Source organism: Entamoeba histolytica, genomic scaffold (assembly GCF_000208925.1).
Source record: "Entamoeba histolytica HM-1:IMSS scf_1104750517109 genomic scaffold, whole genome shotgun sequence".
NCBI lineage: Eukaryota > Evosea > Mastigamoebida > Endamoebidae > Entamoeba > Entamoeba histolytica.
Genome location: NW_001915087.1, coordinates 14,355 through 26,475, shown reverse-complemented (window position 1 = coordinate 26,475; position 12,121 = coordinate 14,355). Strand labels below are relative to the sequence as shown.

Below are 12,121 nucleotides of genomic sequence, written 5' to 3'. Positions count from 1 at the left end.
TTAATAATCCATGAATAAAAATATAATCATTGTCACTAAATAAAAAATAATTGTTTAATGGGAAATAAACAATTATAATAATAAGTATATTTCAAAAGTAGTGTAAAATTATTTATTCATTTTTTTAATTCAATCATAACATTACAAATTTATTTTTGTTTTAATGATGTTTGTATTTCAAACTAATAAACAAAAACAAACTGTTATGTTAAATTATCGACACATTTATTTATTTATTTTTATATATTTTCTATTTCATTTTATTTCAAAAATATATTTTTAATGTAAAATTAAATAAAAACAATAATAATGTTTATGTAACATTCGATAAAATATTTTGTTGTTTTTCATTTAAATAAAATATAAGTTGATGAATATTTAAAAAATGTAGAATTGTAATTATTTATTTCAAATGAAAATGAAATGTTTTTTAATAATAAATAACTTCAATTCTTCAAATTGATAAATAATTGTTATGTTTAATTACTTTTAAACAACTAACAACTAAATACAATTAATGAATATTAAACAAATTAAATTATTTATCAATTGAAATACAACTGATTGAAAAGTATATTTTGTAAATTCAAAATGAAGAAGAATGTTTTGAAAGAAAATAATAACGTAAAATCAAAAACTAAAGAAACAAAATGTTCATAATGAGAAAGTGATGAATGATATATTTATTATTGATACGTATGTGTTACAAGACACAGAAGAATGAAAAGAACATATCTTGAATAAACAGTTGAATATATTAAAAATATAAAAAAGAATTTCAAATAATTAATATTGTTTTGAATTTTAATCAAGGCCTTTATAAAATAATATGAAATATTATTTTCCAATATCATACATTTAGAGATATGTTTGTATCTTGTTGATCAAATGTTGTTGCTATATCCATAAAGAAGTTCATGAAGAAAACAAAAGTAGATAAATAATAACAAAAAAATTAATGGAAATTTTAATGGAATAACTAGAAAATATTCATTTCCATTGTAATTTAATGAATCAAAAGATTCATCTTGTTATGATAACACATAATCCGAAAATGGAATTGTAAGAGTGATGACAATGACAATATTATTAACACTAATTAATGTATAAGAAGTTGAAAAAGAGATAATGCTTATCATAATATTAATGAAAAAAAAGATAAAAAAGAATAAAACATTAAACAAGAAAAAATAACCAAATAAACAAAAAGAATGAAATTCATAGAAGAAATTAGTTATAATAACTGAGAAATTGAAAGAACTGAAACTAAATAACTTATTCTTCCTAAAAATAACAAGAAATAAGTGAAAGAAATAAATAGAACACGAATTATCAAGTCATTTATGTTTGTAAAAGAATTTGTTGACTAAGAATAACTAGAACATAACGTATTAGAAATATTCATCATAGATAATAAATAATTAAAAAGTTAATAAATACGCATAATTATTGAACAACATCAGAAAGATGATATGATTTTATTTCTACAATACAATTTAATGAAGTAATTTAAAAACTTAAAGAAAGTAAATGAATTTTTATTTAAATTTATTTTGCATAAATTAATATAAAATATGATAATTTATATTTTAAATAAACAATAATTTAAATAGAATGAATAATAAATAAGATAATTAATGTAATAAGTATGAAAGTTAAATAATGTATTACTCATTGAAACATTAATTATTTATCATCATTTTTATTTCATTTTATTTAAAATGAATTATTCTCATTATTATTCATTTCATTAAGTTATTAATGTGATTATTAATTAATTTGAAAATATACAAAAGAATCATTCTTTCATAACTATTCATTTTCATTATTTGTTTATTATTCAAGACACTTTTCCAATGCAGGAAATACAACAAATTTTAATGCCATAGATATTGTGTAATGTCAATGTGTATTGTAAAGAAAAACAAGCAAAACATAGAAATTCAATGCCATACAATAAAAGAATGAATGGTAATAGCAATAAATGGTATAATAACAACAACAATAATAATGATAAATGAAATACCAAGGAAAATGGATTAGAAGACAAAAAACACAAATACAAACAAGACAAAAACAATAATAATAAAGATTAAACAAATAACAAATAGAAATGAATAACAATAAATGATATATAAGAAAGAATAAAAAGAATAACAAGTGAATGGGAAAAAGAGAATATGAAAAATACTCAAAAAGTATGAAGGTAAAAGAAAAAGATGGTATGATATTCTTCAAGATGTAATATTCAATCAAAAGGAAAAAATAATTGAAAAAATTAAGAAGAAATTAAAGAAAAAACAAAAAACTCTGAAGAAAAAGACATTAAAATAAATGAAACAGAAATCAAAAAATAAAAATCCAATCAAAGAAATAAATAATAGGTGTAAACATGCAAAAAATAATAAATAACAAAGCAAACAAAATAAAATTACAAGAAGAAATACAAAATAAAGAAGAAGAAAGTGATAAAGAAGAAATACTCACACTTCAAAATCGAATTAATGAATTAAAAGAAAAAGTTAAAGAATATAAAATGAAAAGAAAGAAGAACAAACCATTTCAGAAGAAATGATGGAAAAAGCAAAAGAAATAGTTAGAAAAGAATTTGAGGAATAAATAACAGAAATGAAAATTACAAATTAAAATGATTCAAACGAATTATAATGAAATGAAGAAAATGAAAAAAATAGAAGAAGAAAAACTTGAAGTCTCCAAGCTAACAAAGAGAAGATTGAAAAAGAAAATGAAGAGATGATGTAAGAAATTGAAAAGCTAAAGAAGAGAAACAAGATACTATACCAAAATGCAAACACACTAGAGAAGAAAATTGAAATGATAGAGGAAAATACTAAAGAATTAAGGAAAGAAATAAGAGATAAAGAAAAACAAATCTATGAATATCAAGAAATTGCAATTAAAACACAAGAAAATGTAGAAAGAACAAGAGAAGAATTAGACAACACACAAAAAGAAAATGAAGCACAAAAACAAATAATATCAAAACAACAAGATGATATTGAAAATTTTATTTCACAGAAGGAATTAGAGAAGAAGAAAACGATGACACTTGTGATAAATACACAACCAGTACTGAGGAAAGCATCATCAGGAACAATGGAGATGAACGAAACTACTCCTATGAAAAAGACAGTAGTGGAAATCGAAGAGGAAAGCAATGATTGTCAAAAAAAAAAAAAAAAAAACAAGAGATGATAATCAGACAAGAAATACAAAAGAAAGAAATAGAATTTTAATTGAAGTGATGTATTGTTTTGCAATTAATTGGTTAAATAAGAAATTATATAAGAAATTAAGATGGGAACAAATTGAAAGTATAATAAAAGTGTTAAACATTGATGTCAATAATGAAAATGAATATATTAAATATATTAAAATGTCACATAAAATAAAAGAAAGTACTAAACAATACATTAAAGTGAAAGTAAATGATATAATAGAAAGAAGAGTAGAGTTTAATTCAATAATAAAAAACATCATAATAAAGAATAACTCTACAGAAATTGATGAAGAATACCTTAACATTATTATCAATAAAATAAAAGAAATGAAAATAGAAAAATGTTCAAACATTAATTACTACTGGAAAAGAAAAGAAGCTGACCGATTAATAATGGAAATTAATAATAGATGGATAATATCAAGAAGCAGAATGCATAAAGTGGAAGATGATATGAAGAGGATTTCAATGGTTATGCACCTCTATCTCCAAAATAAAATAATAGGAGACAAATTTGATGAAATAAAAGAAATCCTAAAGAAAATTAATAGACTAGAAGATTTGGTCAAGGGAAGGAAATGGTACAGAATAAAGTGCATCATGAAATTAAAAGAATATGATGAAGAAGGAATAAAAGTCAAAACACTAGAAAGAATAAAGTACCTAAAATATATGATGACAATGATCAAAGAAAGAATTAAATTTAATAAAAATGAAATAATCAGAATCAATACAAATAAAATCATGTTTGATTCTAACAAGAAAATTAGAATAAGGAAGAAAGACCCAAAAAATGAAATATACCCAAATAACGATATTACTTTAGAATATTGGAAATCGTTATATGAAACACAGGTGATTTAAATAAAGAGAATTGGAAAATAAAACAAATCACCTCGTGGAATGAAAGATATAGAAATTATGATAGTGTCATAATAACAATAAATGAATTATTTAAGTATAATGAGAATAAATAACTGGAAAGCACCAGGAATAGACACTATATATTTGTATTATTGGAAAAGGATGTCATCATCAAGAGAAATCATTCTCAATATCTTTAATGAATGGTTGAACTTCCCTGAAAACATCCCATTAGACATGGTAAGTGGAAAAACTTTATTAATCCACAAAGGAGGTGATAGGAATGATGTCACTAATTATCGTCCTATCAGTTGTACAAATGTAATTATGAAAGTATTTACCTCCATATTAAAAGAAAAGATTCACAGAAGAATTAACATGAATAATGAATCATTGAAAATCAGTAGTAACCAATTGAGATGTAAGTTGCAATCTTTAGCTGCTAAAGAAGGAATAATTAATAGTTATATGATGAAGCAGCAAAAAGAAGAGAAATACCCAAAATATGTGGAGTCATATTATGACATTAAGAAAGCATATGACACAGTAAACAACGAATGGGTAATTGAATCATTAAAATATTTTAATTATGAGTGTGTCATCATTAACATGATTGAAAGTATGATGACTAGATGGAAGATATTCATCGGTTATAAATATAATGAATATCTAGGCAATATTAAATTAAATAGAGGAATTTTACAAGGTGATTCCTTATCAAATCTACTCTTCAGCATTCAGATGAATGTAATTTCTCAATTCATCGAAGAGAAATTCCCAAAATCAAATCACACATTATATATGGATGATTTGAGAATAATGACAGAAAGTAATGAAGAAATTTGAATAATCCACAATGAAATTAAAGAAATAATAAGTGGAATAGGGATGGAAATGAATGAGAAAAAGTCAGGAATGGTATTAAAAAACAATAAGGAAATACCAAATGGAATGCAAAACATCCCAGTAGTTGAATGGGATAAATATTTAGGAATATGGCAGTCCGACGAAATTGATGACACCTTCAATTGTAAAACCATCAAAGAAAAAATGAATCAGAAGATGGAAGAAATAAACAGTGATGAAAGTAGTAATAGAAGATATATTACTAGAATAAACACGGAAGTAATCAATATCTTCAGATATTCAGCATCAATTGTAAATTGGAAAATAACTTAGACAAAATGGATTTGGAGATAAGAAAATAAATAAGAAAGGCAAAATACATTGGTGAAACTCCAAAGATAGGTTATATGTCCCTCTAGAAGAAATGGGTGAATGATTAATAAACATAAATGACGAATATGTTATTGAATTAGTAAGAACAGTAATGTACTACTGTACCAGAGAAAGTGAGATAGGAAATAACATATTAGAGAGATGGTACAGTAAGAAGGGAATATGGAATATAATTAAAAAACAATAATTCATAAAATAAATGAAACAAAAATAGAAGAAATAATAAATAAATGAAAGAAAAGAAAAAAGAAAAAGAAGTAGTAGTAGAAATAAAGAAATTACTGACCGACCAATACATCAAAAAATGGAAGTGTCATTAAACAAGTAGATATTTTAGAAGATGGTTTGAGTCAAAATGAGTAGATAAAACTACTACAGTGAAAGCATGGAAGTCCATCAACATTAAGAAAAATGCATTTCTACAATTAACTAAAATGCAAGATGGTGCAATATTTTGTGGGTATAAGAAAGCAAAAATAATGAAAAATGAAAGAATTGAAATACTGCCCACTTTGTAAAGACAAGATAGCTACAGTAGAACACATTTTACTATCTTGTATTTATCATAAAAAATCACAAATAGAAAAACATGACTATATAGGCATTATAATATGGGAGGGATTAATAAGAAAATACACAGGAAATAAACAATATAAAAAACCTCCATATGAAACAGTGTTCCAATATAAAGACATCACTATGATATTGAACAAACAAATAATGCCTAAAAGTGATGGACAATACCACAAAAGACCAGACATATATGTAATAGATAAAAAGAACAAAACTGGTCTATTATTTGATATGACTATTGTGGCTGATCACAATATTAATGGAGCCTATTGGAAGAAAAGAAATATGTATAAGGAATTAAAGAATAGGCTAATGAAAATAGAAAAGTTAAAAGATGTCAGAATAATTCCAGTAGTAATTTCAATCAATGGATTGATAAATAAAGAAAGTAATAGATTAATTAAAGAATTAAAAATTGATATTGACATCGAGAAAGAAGTAAAAAACCTTGTAATAAAAAACATGATGGATGTCATGGAATACTGCTTCTATCACAACCAAACATACTCCGTAGAGCTTATTGAAGATGAAGGGACGGGATTAGTCTCCCCTGAGCCAGGAAGAATAGAAGCTAGTTCTATTAATACTTAATTAATTGCTTTTTATTACTTTCTTAATTGAAAAGATGGGATTTCAATAGAAATAAAGCGTGTTGAAGAAACTGATTCGCTCACTTCTCAACATGATGAAAAACCTAAAAAATAAGGTTAATCATAATTGATTCCTTTTTTTTTTTTTTTTTTCTTTCTTAATTGAAAAGATGGGAGATCGAAGGTGGCACGTCTGAAACACCACACGCAAACATTAGTACAAATTCAAACTTCGACTCTCACAGTTATTATCTGGTTATGACAGTGGCTTTGAATTATGAATGTTTTATGGAATGCTGCAAAGGGTGCAGCAAGAGAATACAGTAGAATATTACGTGGATGTAATATAAGAATATACTGAAGTGTGGGTATGACTAAGAGAAGATTAGTCAAAATAAGACTAAAAAGAAGATTAGTCAAAGTAATATAGTAGTAATAAAATATTTCCTTCTCCCATTCATAAAATAAGAAAAATGAAATTCCTTAAAATTAAGGCAGAAAACAAACAAAGGCTTAAAAAGAAGAAATAAGCAGAAGAAGTTTGAAAAACCTTAATAGGAAGAAATAAAGGAAAGAAGTGCTTTCCTCATTTTGCAAGAAAAACATAAAGAATAGGTTTAACAAAGAGATTACTCTTTTTTAATAAGCTCAGGGATGGGATTAGTCTCCCCTGAGCTAGGAAGAATAGATGAAAATTCTATTAATACTTAATTAATTACTTTTTATTTATTGTTTCTATAACACAATTTGTCAGATGAAAGGAACAAAGAGAAAGAAGTGCAGGATAATAATTGAAAGAGAAAAAAAAAACTAAGTAAGAAGCAAACAATCAAAATTAAAAAATAAAACTAAGAAGAGAAACTATATGAAATAGTAAATCAGTTTGAAAAATAATAAAAAATATCTTTTTCAAAAAATTATAAAGGTTATACTCAAATGAGAATCACCATTAACATTATTAATAATGGAACCATCAATATGACTGGGTTTCCTCCATTAAATGATAAAGGGAAAGAGTATATTACTGATAATGAAAATAGGAAAGAAAAACATTCTTCAAGAAAGGTAGAAAGAGAAGAAATAATTGTTGATGGGAAAGTTTCGATTGCATCTTTGAGTAATAGTGGATCTTCAAGAAAGGAAAAAAGGTCATCAAAAAAGTTAAATAAAGCAGATATTGATGAATTAAAAAAAGAACATAAATGGGATGATCTTATGAACCAAATTATTAGAAGTGGAGAAACAAGAACAGTTTCAAAAGACAAAGCCCAAGAAACAAGAAAAAAGAAATGTGCTGTTATGAAAGAGCTTGTCTTAACAAAAGAAACTCCTCGTAAAAAAATTGCTGATAAAAAGAAAGAATTTACACCAACAGCTTATTTAGGATGGACTCCATTTAAAAATTCAACTATTGTATGGGAAGCCTATGGTAATGAAATTAACCCCAAAATACTAAAACAATATTCATTGATGCCATCTATGATGATATTTTATGAAACAAATGTAGCAACATTTGGAACATATGAAGTTGAGCCTCCAATGTTAATAAATGAAAAAGTGGTCTTTAGACAAAAATATACAGTGTTTGTAATTGATCATTCAAAAAGATTAGAAAAAAGATTAAAAATTACAAATGGAGATGCTAAAGTTGGTCATGATGTAATTATTGCATCAGGAAATCATACTATTACTGAAATGAGTGAAGGATTAGCTATTTATCTTAAACACCTCCCACCATATCATAATGAAGATATTTTTTATCAAAACAGTTACCATTACATTAAGTCTATAATCGTAGCTTCATTTTATGATTAATTTATTAATAATTAACTTAACGTTTTCTTAAGACAATACTCAAACACACTTTTTCATTAAATAAATAAGAAATAAAAACCACATCAATTTTATTGAGACGTATTTGATAATTTAATTTAAATTTAATACACAATGAAACTAAATTAATTAAACTTTTTCTTTAGTTTTGTCTAATATACTTCCTATGTAAATTCCTATGTATTTTATCTATATTCAAGCAGGAGAATCTGCTAAAACTTTCTCAGTCTTACAATGAATTCCTAATTTACATTTCTTTTGTAAACAAGTAGTATTTTTGACTTCAACATTTAATTCAACTTTCTCTAATTTCTGATTTAAATCAACAGTAATTTCATCTAAAGATCGTGTAAGCATAGGTTCACTTACTCCTAATCTTTGAAAACGTTGTCTTGGAGATGAAGGTATTTTAACTTCATTTGGTAATTCTTCATGATAGTCTTCTGTTTTCCAAAGTCCTTTTGTTTCTTTAGTTTCTCTAATTGAAAACCTGTCTGATTCTTGACTAAGAAGATTAGAAATTCGAGTTAAATTGGTTTTTGCTCTATTTCTTCCAATAACAAATTTTCTTGGGGTTTGAGTTTCAGAATGTGAACGAACAGTAAAAGCATTAATAGGACTATTTGAAGAATTTGATGATGTTTCAATTAAACAGTTTGGAAAATGAGAGGTAGTACTACTCAGACTATTTGTCTGAGGAATTTCCTTTTCTAATGGTATTGACAATAATGAAAGTCGTTCATCCATAGTAAGACGAGTGGTTCTTTGTTCTGATAAAATTTTTGGACGTATTGATAAACAAGGTTCCGAGTTCATAAGAATATAAAGTAATGAATAAAACTTTTAAGTTCAATATTATTTTATGACTATAAGCTAAAATAGAAAAAAGGAATTTTTGTTGAATGGTTGAGTCTATTTTTTGACACATAAACAAAAGAACGAGATATTTTTATTTATTTCACTAAAAGTTCAAGTCACAAATTCTTTTTATTATTAAATATCCTTTCTTATTTTATTATTACACTCCACCCGAAAAGTAAGAACTTTCTTCATTAACAAAATCTTTATCCGAATCTTCCTTTTTTATCCAGAAAAGTCAATGTTTTTTCAATTGTAATTTATGAGTCAATCATGTAAAGCTAATCCTTCTAAATATATAACGAAAAATTATTATGATTCAATGTAATTTTAAAGAAATATGTTATTAAATATACTATCAGAGAGTATTAACTCTTCCTGAAACGAATAAATAACATTGATAGAAAAAAAGAAAAAGATTTAGAAGAGATGAGAAAGAGCGGCAGTAAGAGAAAGAACGATTTTGTTGTGGTCAGTAGTATTAAAGAGAGAGAAGAAAGAAGAGAAACCAAAGAGGTTGAAAGAAAAGAAGTTAAGAGTAAATGGGTAAAGTTTGAGTTTAATCCAAGAGAAGGAATGAGACATTCATTTTGTCAATTCAAGAAAATGAGAGTGGATGAGTTGTTGAGAAGCACTAGGAGAAACACCTAGAATTACATAAGGATCATCACATGATCTGACACACAAAGGCTGGTAATGGCACAAAACATTCAAAATAAAAGAAAAAAGAATTTTGAGATTAACAAAGCACAAACAATAAAACACAGAAGAAACAACACAAGCAATAAACAATAATTTTTTTTATTTATCTTTTCTTCTTCTTATTTATTTATTCATTCATTTTTTGTAATTATAGTATCATTTAAGAGAGTCTTGAATTACATAATTCAAGTTTATTTGAATGATATTACCTAGATTGGATATATAATATAGTAATGTTTTTAATAATTTTTAACGAACTATTGTTGAGTATTTTAGGTATAACACATTTATATCTTCTCAGTTATCATTAATCCTTTTAACTAATTTTCAATAAATTTTATTTTAAAGTCTTTATTTTCTTGTTATTAAATGTCATTTTTCTTTCTATTCATTTAAATATCATCCATTCAATGTATTTATTATCCACAATCAAAAACACCCAAAATACAATTGTATTTCCTTCATTTATTTTATTTATTCTTCTATTTTTGAATTTTGTTTTAAAAAAATAACAAAAAATAACATTACAAAATTTTTATAGTGTTTTGATGTAATAAGAATGTATTAAAACAAAGTAATTAGAGAAGATATTTATATTTATTCTTGATTTAAATTATTATAAATATCAAAAAAATTGAAGCATTACTATAAATGGAGAAGTGATTTGAGGGAAATCATAAATAAGGTTGTTATATTAAAAATGGATAGTATTAATAATTTTTTTGTAATATTTGGCTGGTATTATATTTTTATTGGATGTAATTATGTAAAACAAATTTATTATAAATTATAATGTATGTAACATTTTCATTGAGCCATTTTAAAAGATGTAGCAATTACTATTATACCACTTTAGGTTTATAATTTTTTTTGATATTTGCATAAGTTTGATACTTTAAATAAAAATTAATTAAAAATTAGGTTGTTTCATTCATTTCTTCTTGAAAACAATTCAAATAACAACAAGAGCTGGATTTATAACTCAATTAAACCGAATGTATTTATAATTAAAAGGACTTTAAAGTTGAAGAGATATTTTAGAACCTTTATTAACAAATTTCCAAATTAAGACAGAAAGGAATAATTTATTAACTTAAAGTATGTTAGAAGACTCTATTAGATATTTAAAATTAATTTCTTAGATTATCAAATTTGAGTTTTTTATAATCAATAACATTTATGTTCAACCTCTGAAATAAAATAAACTCAAACTGTTTTACATTAATTAATACTAATCTTTATTTTTACAATAAAATTCATTTATTTTTTATAATGTTCAAATAAGAGGCATTTAAAGTTATTTTAATTCTTAAAAAATCCACCCTCTTTAGAACTATTTTTGTTTATCTAAAAATAAATAACAGTTTTATATTCTCCAAACTTTTTTGATATAACGGCAATACTTATTATTATCAACATTTCTTTAAAAAAGAAAACTTTTCAAGAAATTGTCATTTTATAATAACAGTAATATCAAAAACTAAATATAATAATAAAAATATTATTTTTAACTAATGAATAAAAATAGAAAATGTTTAGATAATAAATATATACTATCAAAAAACTATAAAAACTATAAAATATAATAAAAATTTTAAAAATAAATAAGAAAAACAGAAAAAAACAAAAAGAATAAATTAATAAAAAAACAATGTTATAAATGAACTTAAAATTATCATCTTATTATGGAATCTATTGTTGTAACTAGTCATCGTAAATCTTTTTCTACTGACAATGTAAATGAAGGGACTGATTTAAAATCACCAAAGCCATCTTCTAATAATGGGTCATTAGTAGGTACTGAGGAGTCTCCTAGATTATTGTCACCAAGAGATCCTACACACCGTCATCATATAATGGATGATAAAACAAAATCTCTAATTACTTTTCTTGAAAAAACAAAAAGACCATCACAACGAGTAACAACAAGTCATGCTATGGTAATGGCAGCAAAACGCAGAGCTTTATTAACAAATTGTAATAAAAGATATGGTAAAAAAATAGAAATTTTAGAGAGTTGTAGAAGACCAACTATTGGTTTTAGTGATGATCTTATTCAACAAAGTCTTCAAATTTCTTTTGATGCAATGAAACAAACAGAAGAAATTATGAAAGAAAATATATTTGAAATGAATCAATTCTTTAATGAAATGAGTCCTAAAAAAATATTACGAATGTATGATACAGTTGCAAGTTCAATTACACAAGAATCACTTAGTGC

General features: G+C 24.4%; 3 protein-coding genes across 3 annotated transcripts in view, besides 4 other annotated features; 2 read left to right on the top strand and 1 right to left on the bottom strand.

Annotated features, from left to right (window-relative positions):
* Positions 1–1,843: 1,843 nt before the first annotated feature.
* Positions 1,844–2,889: a repeat region.
* Positions 2,169–6,522: a repeat region.
* A 25-nt stretch (positions 6,523–6,547) lies between these two features.
* Positions 6,548–6,659: a repeat region.
* A 26-nt stretch (positions 6,660–6,685) lies between these two features.
* Positions 6,686–7,233: a repeat region.
* Positions 7,234–7,485: 252 nt separating this feature from the next.
* On the top strand, positions 7,486–8,322 carry EHI_056250 (uncharacterized protein; the record flags this gene model as incomplete). Its single annotated transcript, XM_644680.2, has 1 exon — positions 7,486–8,322. The coding sequence occupies one exon, from the start codon at positions 7,486–7,488 to the stop codon at positions 8,320–8,322; it is 837 nt and encodes a 278-aa protein (XP_649772.2).
* A 213-nt stretch (positions 8,323–8,535) lies between these two features.
* Positions 8,536–9,156, bottom strand: EHI_056240 (uncharacterized protein; the record flags this gene model as incomplete). Its single annotated transcript, XM_644681.1, has 1 exon — positions 8,536–9,156. The coding sequence occupies one exon, from the start codon at positions 9,154–9,156 to the stop codon at positions 8,536–8,538; it is 621 nt and encodes a 206-aa protein (XP_649773.1).
* Positions 9,157–11,585: 2,429 nt separating this feature from the next.
* Positions 11,586–12,121, top strand: part of EHI_056130 (RhoGAP domain containing protein) — a gene marked incomplete at both ends in the record, with an annotated part of 1,308 nt that continues 772 nt past the window's right edge. Inside the window, one exon of the mRNA XM_001913995.1 lies at positions 11,586–12,086. Within this exon, the coding sequence (XP_001914030.1) occupies positions 11,586–12,086 (501 nt within the window). The remainder of the gene's footprint in view (positions 12,087–12,121) is intronic.